General features: G+C 35.0%; 2 protein-coding genes and 2 long non-coding RNA genes across 6 annotated transcripts; 2 read left to right on the forward strand and 2 right to left on the reverse strand.

The window, feature by feature from the left end:
• The first annotated feature begins 185 nt into the window (after positions 1-185).
• Positions 186-9,286, forward strand: LOC18099026 (probable inactive ATP-dependent zinc metalloprotease FTSHI 4, chloroplastic). 3 transcript variants are annotated; one of them, XR_002979805.2, is made up of 18 exons: positions 187-646; positions 1,144-1,399; positions 2,180-2,555; positions 3,086-3,344; positions 3,701-3,832; positions 4,278-4,352; positions 4,426-4,551; positions 4,629-4,738; positions 4,846-4,924; positions 5,060-5,197; positions 5,288-5,399; positions 6,232-6,395; positions 6,516-6,621; positions 6,741-6,817; positions 7,452-7,595; positions 7,690-7,866; positions 8,692-8,727; positions 8,811-9,286. XR_002979805.2 is itself a non-coding variant. In XM_006382791.3 (17 exons), exons 1-16 carry the CDS (start codon positions 404-406, stop codon positions 7,831-7,833), a joined length of 2,541 nt encoding a protein of 846 aa, XP_006382853.3. In that variant the 5' UTR covers positions 187-403; the 3' UTR covers positions 7,834-7,866; positions 8,692-9,286. The 3 variants fall into 3 exon arrangements, 2 of the variants coding, with proteins under 2 accessions (XP_024449102.2, XP_006382853.3); XM_006382791.3 differs by having other exon boundaries at positions 8,692-9,286; XM_024593334.2 differs by lacking the exon at positions 4,426-4,551 and having other exon boundaries at positions 186-646; positions 8,692-9,286.
• LOC127905345 (uncharacterized) lies at positions 8,142-10,339 on the reverse strand. Its single transcript, XR_008059250.1, has 2 exons — positions 9,751-10,339; positions 8,142-9,480 (listed from the first exon to the last, which is right to left on the reverse strand). It is a non-coding gene; the product is annotated as an uncharacterized LOC127905345 (long non-coding RNA).
• Positions 10,340-11,010: 671 nt separating this feature from the next.
• Positions 11,011-12,593, forward strand: LOC127905344 (uncharacterized). Its single transcript, XR_008059249.1, has 2 exons — positions 11,011-11,150; positions 11,634-12,593. It is a non-coding gene; the product is annotated as an uncharacterized LOC127905344 (long non-coding RNA).
• Positions 11,493-15,788, reverse strand: LOC112327486 (uncharacterized). The gene is made up of 5 exons (XM_024600713.2): positions 15,122-15,788; positions 13,077-13,578; positions 12,740-12,941; positions 12,142-12,648; positions 11,493-12,013 (listed from the first exon to the last, which is right to left on the reverse strand). The coding sequence occupies exons 1-5, from the start codon at positions 15,519-15,521 to the stop codon at positions 11,678-11,680; spliced, it is 1,947 nt and encodes a 648-aa protein (XP_024456481.2). The 5' UTR covers positions 15,522-15,788; the 3' UTR covers positions 11,493-11,677.
• Between the last annotated feature and the right edge of the window lie 242 nt (positions 15,789-16,030).

The following is a 16,030-nucleotide window of genomic DNA, read 5'->3' on the forward strand; positions in this document are numbered from 1 at the left end:
TCATATTAAGGTTTTTTAAAACTATAATTTCTTAACTTTATGAACAATATTAAAAATGATTTCAAATATCATATTAAGAAAATAAACATTTAGGTGTAAAGAAATAATATTATTTAATAGTTGTTATAACATTTGTATCCTCCTATATCCCTACCATTTAAAACGGCACCGTTGGAAGGTTTATCATGGACCATCACCTTCTTCTCATCCCAAAACCCCTACACAAAAACCCAGAGAAGGAAATGGGCAACAAATAAAACAAAAATCCAAACACTCATTTCTAATCCAAACCGACATTCGCTGCTGTTCATCAAACTGAATTCCCGAGAGAGAGGAATCCAATTCCTTTTCCTTTCCTCCTCAAACTGATAGTATTCTAATAATAAATACTAGTAGTAGAGAAATGAAATCCCTCGTTTCGAATTCAATTCTTCAAATCCCAAATTCATCTCTAGCCATTCAATTCCCTCATAAGCTTGTTTTCAAAACCAAATTAAGCTTCAGAGATCGTCACTCACTTCTCTTTAGGAATCACAAGTCACTTAAATTCACTGCCTTTGTTGCTTCTTCTTCTAACTCGGTTACCTCTTCCTCTAACTCAGCACAAGTAGCTGAAGAAGACCCCGAGTCCACACAGTTATTCGAGGTTTTTACTTATCTTTTCCTCTTCTTTTTATGCATTAGTATTTTTATGTTTTATTTTATTTATAACAAAGTTGGGTTCTGTTTGGTTACAGGGAAAGTTCATGGGAAAAAAAATGAAGTGAATTTTCTATTTTTGTTTTAATATTACGCTGTTTTTCATTTCATTTGTTAGGAAACTGGAAATTTCAGTTTTTTTATATATATTTACTTGATTTATTTATTTCCCAAAAAAATTAAGTTTTGTTTGGCTACTGAGAAAGTGCGGAAAGAAAATGTAGCTACACGCTCCTGAATTCATATTTATCTATCCCCAAGTTCTGAAATATATATTTTTTTTTCGAAAATGAACCACTGTTTGGTCTCTCAGAAAGTGAGAGAAGAAAATAGAAGGGCTATCTTTGTATTTCTATGATTTGGTAACAATAAAGTACATTTTTTAAAATTTTTATGTATAAAACCTCTCAAAGATTGTAACTTTATTTCTGTGTAACTTTTTAGAAACTGAAAGAAGCAGAAAGAAAAAGAATTAATAAATTGGAAGAATTGGAGAGAAGGGCAGATATACAATTAGAGAGGAATCTAGTAATGGCTTCAAACTGGAGCAGGGCATTGTTGATGATGCGAGGAAAGTTAAAAGGAACGGAATGGGATCCTGAGAATTCTCATAGGATTGATTTTAGTGATTTTTTGAGACTTGTTAACTCCAATAATGTTCAGTTTATGGAGTACGCAAATTACGGCCAGAATGTTTCAGGTTGGAAAGTTGTTCTTTTTAATCTTTGCTGCTGTTATATTTTTTTTTCTGGGTTTTAGTTCTTTTAACTGTTTTTAGTGGTTAATGAATAATTAGTGCTTGTTATATGTACTTGCGTTTGTTGGGATTGTTTTTGCAGCAACTGGGTCCAGTACATTGCTTCGTGCATTCTCTTAGTCCATTTATTACAGACATTATAGGAAATGATTTTCTTCTTTTTAAAATAATTGATTAGTGTGCAAATGGAATTCTCAATGAGATTAAGAATGTTGGCAGAAAAATATCTGATTAAACTTATCTCAGTCAAGCCTCAAATGCAAGCCTAATCAGGTTGGCCACATGAGTTGTTTTTCGAATTCCATTACAAAAACTAATGTTTCGCATAATTGAGTAGAAGTTAATATATTAGAATCATAATCTTTATAAAATATCTCCTTGGATTTCATCATGTAACATACGATGCAGCCTTTTCTTTTTTCTGGCCCCTGGATTAAGGCAATGATGTTCCGTTTATTTATTCCTTATGAACAAATGTGTTCCCCATTGCAAATTTCTTTCTCATATTGCAGTCCCTGCTATTGATGCTAAAGTTCAGATGCCTCAAAGATGTCTTTTGTAATGTTGATTTTATTGTTATTTAATCGTAGACTTCTTGAAGGCATAGTTTGCCTTTTACCTCATCACCTTATAATAGATCTATATTCTGAACAAGGCCTACACCTTACTCATCGTGTGTTCATTTGAGATTTTCAGCTGAAAATTTATTGCTCATATGAACAGTGATTCTTCCATACTACAAAGAGGCAAAAAAGGAAGGATCAGAAGGAAATTCAAACAAAGAAATAATTTTCCGGCGCCATGTGGTTGACCGTATGCCAATTGATTGTTGGAATGATGTTTGGCAAAAGTTGCACCAGCAAATAGTCAATGTTGATGTCCATAATGTGAATGCAGTCCCTGCAGAAGTCTACTCCACTGTTGCAACTGCTGTCATATGGGCAATGCGACTTGCTCTTTCTATTGTGTTATATCTCTGGATTGATAATATGACGAGACCTATTTATGCGAAGTTAATACCTTGTGACTTGGGAAAGCCGAGCGAAACAGTTAGGCAGCCACTCAAGCGCCGTGCACTTGGGTCATTAGGCAAGAGTAGGTAAGTGGAAAATTGTCAGAATTTAGAAGCTTTGCTTAAACTATATTTAATTTAAAATCAAGAAAATAATAGTGTGGAGAGTTGGTTTCCTAATAGTTGTTATCTATTATCCATTGCCAGTTTAGAACTTTGGTAACGCTAAAGTTAATTGATGGACTACCATCCAGTGATCATTTTCATCTACTATACGGTCCACAGGCTTGCATGTGTTATCTAGAAATCTCTTACTAGTTGTTTTCAAAAGAATCATTATTCTGTTTATGGAAATTAATTCAAATTTGATTAGATCTTCCAAGCTCCCTTGAAACTTCTGTTCGTGCATGTATTCTCTATGGTTTCTGAGTTAATTGTTACAAATATTGTTGTTTCCGGAAAAGGGATTTATTTAATGTTTACTATTGCGTGTCTTAACATTGTTACAGTTTTGCAATTAAATCATGACAACTTTAGATGGTTTTGTGAGCATTTTGGTTTTTTTTCCCCCCGCAATGATGCACTTGGGGTCTAATTTCTGACTTCCTTTCCACCAGGGCAAAGTTTATATCAGCAGAAGAAACCACCGGTGTTACCTTTGATGATTTTGCTGGCCAGGAATATATAAAGAGGGAACTGCAAGAGATTGTACGCATTTTGAAGAATGATGAAGAGTTTCAAGATAAAGGTATCTATTGCCCAAAAGGTGTCCTTCTCCATGGGCCTCCAGGAACTGGTAAAACACTGCTCGCTAAAGCCATTGCTGGTGAAGCAGGACTGCCTTTCTTTGCTGCAAATGGCACAGATTTTGTAGAGGTGTGGACATACTTTACATCTAAAAGGAATAGCCATTTCTTTTGTTTCATGGTTTTGGTTGTTTTCTGTTGTCAGTCTCTGTTGATAGGATAAAGTTCACATTGCTTCCTTAGTAGCTAATTATCTTTTTCATGAAGCACCACTTATTTTTGCTTATGTAACTACTTCACAAGTTTGATAAATTCCGAGCTACTCGTTTGTACTTATGCTCTAACAACTGGCTGGCACTTGTGATTGGCATTGCTTCTTATTCTTGACTTTCACTCTTATTAAATTGCTTCCATTTTCCCTTTTTAGTCATTTTGAACTCTTTGAACTAAAAGAAAATTTTCTAACTAACGAAGTTGACTTTCTAGATGTTTGTAGGAGTGGCAGCATCTCGTGTCAAGGATCTTTTTGCTAGTGCCAGATCATTCGCTCCTTCCATCATCTTTATTGATGAAATTGATGCCATTGGTAGCAAGCGTGGTGGACCTGATATTGGTGGGGTAAGATAGTATGTACTATTGCCTGCATTCATTAAGTTTCACTAATGAAATGATATGAACAAAAACATACAGGAGCTTCAGTGGCAATATACAACTGCAAAGGAAATTAAGGAGCTTCCATTTAGTTTTTAAAGTCATACTGACTTTAATAGCAACATGCAATAAAATTCACAGCAGAACTTGTCAAATTAGTCTCTCAACCTTCATGCCACAAGACCAATAAATGACCAGAAAAAAAACTGAAAATATTGCAGTGTATTTGTTTTATTTACTTATTCATTGTGATATCCAGCAGTTGAAGTTTGGTCGAGCAGCACAGCAATTAACATTTTATAAGCCTTTGTTGATATATCAGTGACTTCTGCACACAAACTGGAACATAATTCTTTTATTTCTCTCTCTCTCTCTCCCTGAATTCAGTGCATCCATGCAATTGTTTGTGTAGGGTGGTGCAGAGAGAGAGCAAGGTCTGCTTCAGATACTGACTGAGATGGATGGATTTAAGGAATTTACATCACAGGTGTGCTTGTATTATTTATTTGGGCTGGAGACATTGAATTTTTTTGATCAACAGCTAAACTTGGGTTTGTCAGGTGCTGGTTATAGGAGCAACAAATAGACTTGATATTCTTGATCCTGCTCTCTTGAGAAAAGGTCGTTTTGACAAGATTGTGAGAGTTGGTTTGCCATCTAAGGATGGCAGATTGGCAATATTGAATGTATTTCTTCAAAATGATAAAAAATTCAAGATCTCTAAATTTGTGTTGACATCATCACTGGGACTTAACTTGTGCAGGTGCATGCTAGAAATAAATTTTTTCGGTCAGAAAAGGAAAGGGACGCTCTACTGCAGGAAATTGCTGAGCTTACAGAAGATTTTACTGGGGCAGAGCTGCAGAACATACTGTGCGTAATGCCTAATGGATAGTTCTACGTATTGAATATGCACAGTTCTACTTCTGATTGAATATCAGTAAAAGGAGATGCTAATTTCTTCATAAACTGAATGACAGGAATGAAGCTGGAATTTTGACTGCCAGGAAGGATTTAGACTATATTGGGCGAGAAGAACTTTTAGAGGCCTTGAAGAGGGTTAGGGCTGCTCTTTTTCTGTCTCTCTTTTTGCACAAAATAACAATTTTTTTCTTAAAATAAATGTGAAAACCATGTTTACTTCCACTTCCAACATTCTCATTTTCTCAATTCATTTGCTATGTGATTGTGCAGCAAAAAGGCACATTTGAAACAGGACAAGAAGATAGTACTGAGATTCCTGAGGAATTGAAATTAAGATTGGCATACAGAGAAGCAGCTGTTGCTATTCTTGCATGCTACCTTCCGGATCCCTTCCGCCCTTTCACAGAGGTAATTGAAGAATATGCTCCGGGGTTGTATTTTGTGATCAAGTGTTGAGATATCTGACAGTTATGTATTTGAATGTATCTCCTCCTGCAGACTGATATAAACTCTATCACCAGCCAGCCAAATATGCGTTATGCAGAAACTGCAGGAAGGATTTTTGCAAGGAAATCAGATTATGTGAACTCTATAGTGCGTGCATGTGCTCGTAGGTTACATGAATCTTGTTCTTGTCCTAAAATATCATTGTTACATACATTTATGTTTAGCATTTGTTTTAAAACAGATTAATGTAGTATGTTTAATGGATCAATGCTGTGAACTTTTGAATATGTTTTTGTTTGTTTTTCTATCATTTTATAAAAGGAAATCTGTTTTGAAAGCAAATAAATGAATTTTTATTCTTCCTACCTAGAGCATTTAAATCAAGCATCCCATCAAAGCAATCTTTGTTTCCCTGCATAATCGGATCATCTTTTGCTTTAAAAAACTCAAGGTTTAAATTTTGGTTTAATTATTGAGCTTTGAGTTTAAATCCTAGATATCCTCTTTTTTTTTTTTTTTTTCAATTTCTGTTGACATTTTCTTTAAGCTTCAAGTTTTGGGGGAGTTTATCATCTGGAAAATACTGACCTAAGGATTTGCTTTAACTTCCAAGAATTCTCCTCAACAATTATTTAATATAACAGTCTTACATTTACATAATTTCACTGGATAAAGACAAAGTGCCAAACAAAAACAAATGGAAAAACACCAAGGAACTGCATGTGGAGTATTATTGGGGAAAGATTTTAATCACAAAACAATTAGAAAGAGTCTCCTGCATACTTCATCTTTTAGGCACCTTCTGACTGTTGGCCTTGATTGTAATTTATGCTTTTAACTCCTATTTAGCAGTCTTCTGAATCAGGTCTCATCACTGAATCATACTCATGGACTGTGTATTAAAAGGCTTTATTGTTGTTTCTTCTTTCCTTTCTTTGTCTTTGTTTTTTTTCCCCTTAAAGCATATAAGGAGTTTTACTGGTAATCTGATGTAGCTAGAGTGATTGAGGAGGAGATGTTTGGGATAAACAACATGTGTTGGATCTCTGCAAAGGCTACCTTGGAAGCTTCGCGCCATGCAGAATTTCTTATTCTCCAAACTGGGATGACAGCATTTGGGAAAGCATTCTACAGGAAACATAATGATCTTGTGCCCAATGTATATTTCTGGGAACCAATTGCCAAATCTGTTAGAGCTTTATGCACATTTTTGAATAGATTTTCTGAATGCATATATTGCATTTGTAATTTTTTATTTTATTTTTATTTTTCACAACAGCTTGCAGCTAAACTTGAAGCTCTGCGAGATGAATACATGCGATACGCTGTGGACAAATGTTCATCTGTCCTGAGAGAATATCATTCAGCTGTAGAAACAATTACAGGTTACATTTTTGGCTTTATCAATTTGTTAATAAGTTATTTGTTGAAACTTGGTCATTTGAGGCATTTCTATATGTGAAATGCTTGATATCTGTTGGCCTCATTCCTTCATTCTGTGCAGACATTTTACTTGAGAAGGGACAGATAGAAGCGTCAGAAATTTGGGACATATACAAAAGAGCTCCTCGAATACCTCAAGTGAGTTCTTGACCTTATCCTTGAATATGATTATTTCAAGTTGCTTATTATAGAAATTGAGTTTAGAATTGGTCTACGATTTCTTTTTGAATTTTCTTAAAACACTATTATCTTGACTGTTACTATCCTGATTTGATTTATTTGATTTTAGTTTTATAGTCTGGTTCTGCAGAAATTTGTACCAGTTGTTCTCTTGTGTCATTTAAAAATAATTTGGGACATGTTACACAATATTAAACTTGTGAAGTGCTTGCAGAGTATAAAATACATGTTTATATGACGATGTCTTACATTTACTAGTAGACATTTTAAGGGGGATAGGTCAAATTATACTGCAACATCAAATTCTGATGGCACTTGCAATATCTCAAATAAGTGGTGATGAAAATAATTAGGTTACAAGTTTTGTTTAGATAAAGGAAAACCTGTAAAGGAAAAAGGGTAGACCAGGGAAGGAGAAGTTGCACAAAACATCAAGGTTCATGGCAGCTCCTCTCCTTCTCTGCTCTCATGCTTGTTCAGTTAACTTGTCATGCCACAGTTTCTAGATGTTTAAATAATAAAGGGTTGATGATTGGGATATTTATGATGATTTAAGCATTTTAATTTCTGTATTCTATTACTCGTTATTCAGCCCGCTGTAAATCCTGTTGATGAATATGGAGCCCTAATTTATGCTGGACGATGGGGGATCCATGGGATTACCCTTCCTGGGAGGGTTACATTTGCACCTGGAAATGTTGGGTTTGCAACCTTTGGTGCACCCCGCCCTATGGAGGTAATGAAGTCGTGTGAATTCCAGTAGTCCACATTAAATTCATTGTCGTGCTAGTAATGCTGACTGTTTCTTTTTCAAATGGTTTCGTGAACAGACACAAGTTGTCAGTGATGAAACTTGGAAGCTAATGGATGGTATCTGGGATCAAAGGGTTCAGGAAATAAGATCTGAAGCTTCAATGGAGATTGAAGAAGACAAGGAGAGGCCACAACTTTTGATGGCCAGCCATTTCCTTTGAAAACAGATGGGTTTTTTCTTAGATATAAAAAAGGTGGGGGTTTTTTCTTCATTGTTTGTATTCAGTTACTTCTCATGCTCTTTCTTTCTTTCTTCCATTGTCTTTCTGGGTGGTGGAGTTTCATGAAATGCATAAAGACAAGCAAATGATGCGCACTGTCCATTCTAGTCAACTCATAGAAGACATTTCCCTTCCCTTACAGTCTCCTTTTCCTTTTTGGTCAGTTACATAAACTTGTTCCATAGGCAAGATGCAGTTGCTTCTTGCCATGAAGAAGGGGCCTCAAAATTTTCAGGGGAAAATGAAAAGGAAATAAAACTAAACCACTTTCTGTTATTTATTATTGCTCTGTAATTGTAGTAGGAAATTCTGGTTTGAACCACTGGCATTTTCTAAGAGTTTATTTTGTAAAATCTTATCCTTGTTTTGATAAGTAGCATAAAGTCTTGAAAAATCATCAGCAAGCTCCACCACCCTTGAATCCTCCACGCTTGCCAGAGGCTGGATCAACCTGGAAGTTGGGTTCACTGTCTTCCCCCAAGAACATAATTAGTGAGCACATACTTGGGCTGGACAAGTTGTCAAACCAAGTTAAGTGTTGCATGGAATAGGAATCAAGCATGTTGATATAGAAACAACTTTGTTGTTATGATATCCGCTGAGCATTTTTCTTTTTCTTGGTGACAGTTTATGGTCCTGCTGCCACAGTCTTGTTCGCTAACTTTGTGGCTGTTTATCTTTTTCTACAATATGATTGAAGCTTCTTTTCTGTTGAAACAGTAGCAGCACATTATTTTTGTATACTCAAAAGACATGCCACTAATATGTTGGTCTGAGACTCTCAGCTCCTATGTGCAGGTGGACTTGCAATCTCACAAAGGCTATGTCTCCACGGTAACAGGTCTTTTACTTGCATTATTATCATAATTTTCCAAGATTAAGCAGGATTGTCAAATCTGAGAAAGGGTTGAATTCAGTCAATCTCAAAGATACAGGTGCTAATTGTGAATCCATCAGCCGACAATTTGTTCAGTATCAACTGTTGCTGGATGCTATGATTACTACACGGGCCAGCATGGAAGTGGGAAATGGAAAGACTTTTTTCAGTGGTCGATTTTTAATTGGTTGCTATCAGTTTAGATATCTAGGCAGATCAATTATTTGAATCTTAGCAAGTCAAAGCTTACCAGAATTAAACAAATTGGTGAATTTGTGAATCATCTTCAATTTGCTACCATCCCATTATAAGTCGATGCAACAAGCCAGTTGACTTGTCCATCACTAGTTTTCATTATAGAAGGACTCGCTGTTGCGTCCCCTTTGTAATTACTTCTGTGAACGACATCATCTGCAGATTCAAGGCTGTTGAACTCGAGGCCCCTTATATTGACAATCCCAGGATGTTTAGTATTTTCCAATGGCAAGAAAATGAATATTGCCACTGCTTTCTCTACCCATCAGGTCCTTCAATCCCTTTGTCTTGTAAGTCCAACTGCCAGTTTTCCAGTTGAAGTGATACAGTGGAAGAAATCTCTGGCCGTAAATGGCTATAAACTCGATAGCTGTAAGAATGAACTTGAATTCCTCATCGGACATGTAGCAAGGGAAGCTCACTCTTGTTCGTCCTGGCTTTACCCCAACATAACCCTAGAACAAAACATCAACATTAGTACAGTTAACAAGGAACATCGAATATTTATAACAACTGCAATTAAAAATAATTTTTGGCAGCATTTTAATATCTAGCAACTTTTACAAGTAGCCCCGAGCCAGTGCGATCAGAAGTTGAATAGCGTTTTTCTGGTAAATGTCTAGCATGGATTTGCAGAGAGACTTCTCAAATATTAATGTTGTTTACAAGTGATTGAAAAACAAGAATATCTTATAAATGAAAGCAGCTATTTGGAGAGCTATTACCTCTTCAATGGTAGATCTAATGGCAAGGGAGGAGCCCTCATTGCATGGAGCAAAGTATGACCATAAGGACCAGCACAAGCACACCCATCACGAGCTTGAATACCAAATAAGTCTTTAAGGACTGCTGCAACAAAAGATCCATGGAGAGGCTTGTCTCTCTTGTTTCCTGTCTCTTCCCGCATGTAAAGAACCCCCATATTCCTTCTATCCTTACTATCACTCCTAGAGTTTGTAGTAGAGTATACGAGGAAGGAATCAATTTAATGATAAATATTTTTATCATGATAATCTTATAAAAAATAATGTATAGTATTTTTTAAAAATAATTTTATTTTTAAAAATATATTAAAATAATTCTTTTATTTTTTTTATTCCAGCACATTAAAAATACTAAAAAAATTAATTTAATATTTTATAAAACTAAAAATATTCTTAAAAAGTATTTTAAAACATAAACATAAGCTATGTAAAACACCTTTGATGATTTACATTTTACACCACTGATTTTCCAAGTGAAAATAGCGTCACTCTTTAAAAAGGGTATGATTGTGATTGTAACTTGAAAGCCACTTTGCTATTTTTTGGAATACCAAACTCTTATTTTTGTCGAAGAGGCAAGTATTTGCCTTGCAGAGTTTCCTTTCCTGTCACTTGCTTCACTTCTCCGGCACGCTTTCCTTCTCTCAAAACACCCACTTCCTTTACCTTTGGTCGTCGTCGTCGTCTTTCAAAAGGGTATGATGGTTATTGTAAATTGATAGCCACTTTGCTATTTTTGGAATACCAATCTCTTATTTTTGTCCAAGAGGACAAGTATTTGCCTTGCCTAGTTCCCTTTACTGTCACTTCACTTCTCCGGCACGTTTTCCTTCTCTCAAAACACCCACTTCCCTTACCTTTGGTCGTCGTCGTCTTCTTATTCTTCTCCCTTTTGGCCTCCAAATTTCCCTTTCAATCAATTCTTCCATTTCCTTCTTCTCCCAAGCAAGCAAATCCATTATTCCCCCACTTTCTTCCTCTTTTCCCGTATCTTTTTTCATCCTTTCCTTCCAAATCAACTACTCAATAGCCACACTTTTCTTGACCTTTATCGCTAGCATCCCACTCACTTTATTTTTAAAACCCAACAACCCAAAAACTTAAACCAAAACTAAAAAAATCATGTTTCCTTTTCTTGTTTCAAAATCCGAATTTTGTCAGTACTGGTAAAAGCCCAGGTAATGACTGTGGATCTGAAGAGAGATTTAAGATTTCACGATGAAAGTTTGTTAAGATGGAGGATTTCTAATGAATCATTGTTGTATCGAGATTGGAAGTTAAATGAGTCTGTTTTAAGTTGTGTTGAAGTTGATAATGAATACCCATCTTGATAAGAAAGAGGAGGAGGAGGAGGAAGATAGGTAAAGTTTTATTTATATGCAATTTGTTTATTTTTGTATTTTAAAATTTTTTAATTTTAAATTATTTTTTTATGATTTTTTATATTTTATGTTAAAAATATTATTTTTATATAGTAGCTACAATAGAAGAGAAAAATGCTTAATATTTTTAGTATTTTTGAAAGTATATTTGTTTTTTAAAAATATTAAATTATTGTTTTTAAATCTTTTTTATAATTATAATATATTAATATAAAAAAATTATTTTAATAATTTTTTATATAAAAATATTTTTAAAGATTATTTTACACTATAATTACATGCATTTATTTGAGCACATAGTCGAGAGAGAAATATTATGGATAGACAGCAGCAAGTAACAATAAACTATAAAAAAAAATAAAAAAAAATGTGTATATTTTCTTTATATATATATATATCAATGTGATACTAATTAATACCTCAATAGAAGAAAAATTGACATGCCAACATGACTCCACACAGGAACAATCAGTAAGTAGTAGCCAACAGCAGGAGGTGGAGGAGTACTAGACTCGGAAATACAAGAGGTCAAGGTCTATTTCCCGAGGAATCTTTCGTTGGGAAGGGAATTTGGGAAGCAGATTCGCAATGTGTTTAGCCCTCGTAAAATATGACGCAAACTTGTTGGTATCATTATTGTTTTCTTTGTCTACTGGGTTCTTGAATTCGTTGTTTCTGAACGTCCAGCTACCTGTTTTCCAATTGAAGTGATACAGTGGAAGGAATCGCTGGCCGTAAATGGCCGTAAACTCAATCGCTGCAAGAATGAACTCAAATTCCTCACTGGACATGTAGTAGGGGAAGCTAACTCTTGTCCAACCTGGCTTTACTCCAACATAACCCTGCAATTGAAGCATCAGAATTATATTAATGGCATCAAACGTTGACATTTAGTGAAATCACAGCAAGCATCAGTGCTTTAGCAGCAGTTGATTGAACATTGTCGAGAAATATTAAAAGAACTATCTACCTTATTTATGGCAGATCTGAAGGCTAGGGAGCCTGGCTCATTGACATGGAGCAAACTATGACCGTAGGGGCCGGCACAAGCACAGCCACCTCTAGCTTGAATGCCAAATAGGTCGTTAAGGAGTGCTGCGACAAAAGGTCCATGAAGAGGCTTGTCTCTTTTGTTTCCTACCTCTCCCCACATGTAAAGAACCTCATCGTTGATGTTTTTTCTATCAGTTGTGCTGCTCTCATGTATCATGCGAGTTGATGAAGAGTTTGTAGTGGAGTATATGAGGAAGGACAGTATAGCTTGTCGCTTAGCAGAAGTGTTACCTAAAACCCATATATTCTTGTTTGGGAGAAGCCTGTCGAGTGCCTTTGCGATGTACATATTCTCCTGCTCTTCAATCACTCTGTAGCTAATGTATTCTTTAACCCAGAAAGCTAATGCTGCTCTAATGGTTTGAATTATCTGAGGAGTTCCTCCGTTCTCTCTCTCCTCTATTTCATTCAAGTACAGTGTATGCTGCAATTAATGAAGAAACTTTAATTTAGGTTGACATCCCACTTTTTATCCCATTGATATGAAGCAAATAGAGGAAACATGTAAGGCATACCTTTTCACAGAAGCCATTTACAAAATCAACAGTTCCACCTCCACAAGTTGATGGAGCTGAGGATCCTAGCTGATAAAGGGCTTTGCTCATCAGAAGTATTCCCGGTGATCCGGGCCCTCCTAGGAATTTGTGTGGGCTAAGGAAAATTGCATCATAACCATCAATCTCTCCGGATCTCATATCAATTTTCACGTATGGACCACTACATAAATATATACATGTATAAACCAAGAAGTTAGTGCTTGATGATGCAATAAACAATTACAAAATATAAGTGCATTTCAGGCATAAATGGTTAAAAAAGGAGAAGGAAACACAAGAATAAATTTTGTGTTACCTTGCAGCAAAATCAAAACAAGCAAAACCACCATGTTGATGAAGAAGTTGAGCAATTCCTCGAGTATCCGAGAAAATCCCAGTCACGTTACTACAAGCTGAAAAAGAACCCAAAATAGGCCTGTTTGCATGTTTATATGATTCAAGTCGTTGCCTTAGATCTTCAATGTCTATCAAGCCATTGTCGTCTAAACCTATCTCTATTACTTCTGCCAAGCTTTGCCTCCACGAGAGCAGATTCGAGTGGTGCTCATAAGGACCAACAAAAACCAACCATCTCTCTTCGTTACTTAGGCATTTAATTAGCCTATCTCTCAAAGTTGATGGCACAGCAATGGCCATTACTTCTTGTAATCTCTTAATGGCTGCGGTTGTGCCTGAGCCACAAAACATGACGGCATCATCTTGGCCACCACCTAAGCACTTCTTGATATATTCGGCAGCTTCATGCAACATTTTTGTGGTCTTATGTCCCACATGACTGTCACTAGTATGTGTATTGCCTGTACACATTAATCCCTAATAATTAACGACCGAAAAATAAATTTATTTTAACAAGAAAGCTAATTAAGAACGTTATAAAATTGTATGTTTAATTTCAAGTGTGGTAGAAATCCAAGTGTCATTAAATTATATTTGCACATAAATTAAATTCAAAACCAACCTGTTGACATTAATTTAGAGCATATACATCTCAGGGCTATGTAATTAAATATGTACACCAGATACTTTACTTGCGCCTCGCCGTGATCCATAAGAAATGTATTTGTTAATAAATAAAAAAATATAAAACTGGAAAAATTAAGAGGCAAATACGAATCAAAATATTTAATCTTGCAAGATGAGATATAAAAAATCTACTTAAGCTAGCTTACATTTTATTTTTCATGAACTTTCAAGGTAAAAAAACATCTAAAATGAATTCCCCTAATCAAATGAACCTACTGTTTTGGTGGTCTAAATTAATGTCAACAGTGTTTTTTTCTTTCTATTGCTGGAATCCAGCAACTTCTCTCTCTCCTTTCTCAACCAAGAACTAAAAAATAAAAAAAAAAAATTTTGTATCAAAATTAAATTAGAAAAAAATGAGGTACCAAAATTTTAAAATTTTATGTAATTTTTAAAGTTAGAGTACTAAAATGTATCTTTTCTGAAACTTTTCACACGCCACCATGTTTGTTGTCTTTTTTATTATGATATATTTTCTTTTAATTTAACAATTGACTAAAAAATTAGAAGTAATTGACTTTTAATTAAAATTAAATTGCATAAAATAAAATCTTAAGGATCAAAATAAATTTTAAAAAATATATAATGTTATCCATAATATATTTTGTGTGTGGATGTACAATGGCAACTACTACGGGAAATTCCCACTTGTTTTAATATTTAGGATAATATATATGGGCGCACACACAAAATAATTGTGGCAGCGTCTTTGCTGACGAAAGATATAGTAGTGTGTATTCAGGAATAAATTATCTTTAAATAAATAAATAAAAGATTTATTTTATGCAAATGGTTGCAAGAAAAGAAGGAAAAGATACAAAATCACCCGATTAACGTCATGTGAATGTACTTTCTTTGCTTGACAAAAGTTCTGGTCAAACAGTGCTTGAAGAAACTGAACATTCTTTGTTGACAACTTGACATACATTTATGATTATTTTAGAGAGTGATTTGAGATAAAGTTTCAATAAAAATAAAAAAGGAATTGATTTAATATAATATAATTAAAAAAATCTGGTTGACTCGCAACTTGTTCATCCAATAAAAATCCAGTTAAATTTAGTTTAATTTTTTTCAAATATCATTTTAATAAAAAAATTAAATTAAACTGGTTCAACCATTCTATCTATGATCAGGTACTTGGGTTTTATGTAAAAAAACTACGATGCTCTTAAATCTTGCATATTCCAATAGGATCATGGAAGGTTTCAAGTGTGAATCCTACTCTTGCTGACTTGAAAATGGAAAGACGAAGAACTATCAAGTCTATATATAGCAAAAAAAAAAAAAACAGAGAAAGCAATAATAAGAAGTTACCATAAAAAGGGAGGACGTTGTTGATGATAAAATTCTCGATATAGCGAAGAGATCTCCCGGAGGCAGTATGATCAGCATAGGTGAGTCTTCTCTTTCCAAAGGGAGAATCAAACTCTACGTCATCACCAATGATTTGAGAGCGCAACCATGCTAGCTTTTTATCTGTGGTGTTGCTCTTCGGGGCACCGATATCTAGTGTCCTGAACGATTTCGAGCAACGGAAAAGATCTTTAGCAGAAGATGATATCAAAGAAGATGAAGAACTACTGATACCAGTAGTTGTAACTGATGGTGAGACGTCGTTTGCCAAGATGGTAGAAGTCCAAGTATTTTTCGAGGGCATAGCTTGAGCGCTAGGAGTGGTCTCTCTCTGCATGGATTGCTCAAGCTCCATCTCCATGTTACAGAACTAGAAGGAGATGATGATATGTGAATGGTAACTGGGTTGATGATGAACAAGAGTTTGATGACAGAAGAAGAAGAAGAAGATGATCCGATGATGATAAATGGATTATTTATCTGGAGAATGCTTGAAAATTAAAGAGTAGTTATAGAGAAATATTAATATTTTTTCCTGTGGGTTAAAGGTGGCGGCAAAAGCTAACTAATTCGAGCGGCTTTGCGCGTCAATTCCACGTATGGCCAGCCCGCGGTCTACGACCCTCTGTATTGTCAACCGAAAGGGAGAGAAAAACCACGCGCATTGAAATGTTGCTTTAGTTTCCGTCAATCTTTTTGTTCGGAGCCCAATAATTAATATCTCGAATTCTAATTAATTAATTATGATGCCTAAAGTGTAGGATCTTGATCATAGGAATAATTACATGGAAAATTTTTGAACGCCATAATATTTTTCTTTTTTATGTTGAGCAATTTATATTTTACATTCAGGGTCAACCCAATTTTGTA

Source organism: Populus trichocarpa, chromosome 5 (genome assembly GCF_000002775.5).
Source record: "Populus trichocarpa isolate Nisqually-1 chromosome 5, P.trichocarpa_v4.1, whole genome shotgun sequence".
Classification (NCBI taxonomy): Eukaryota; Viridiplantae; Streptophyta; class Magnoliopsida; order Malpighiales; family Salicaceae; genus Populus; species Populus trichocarpa.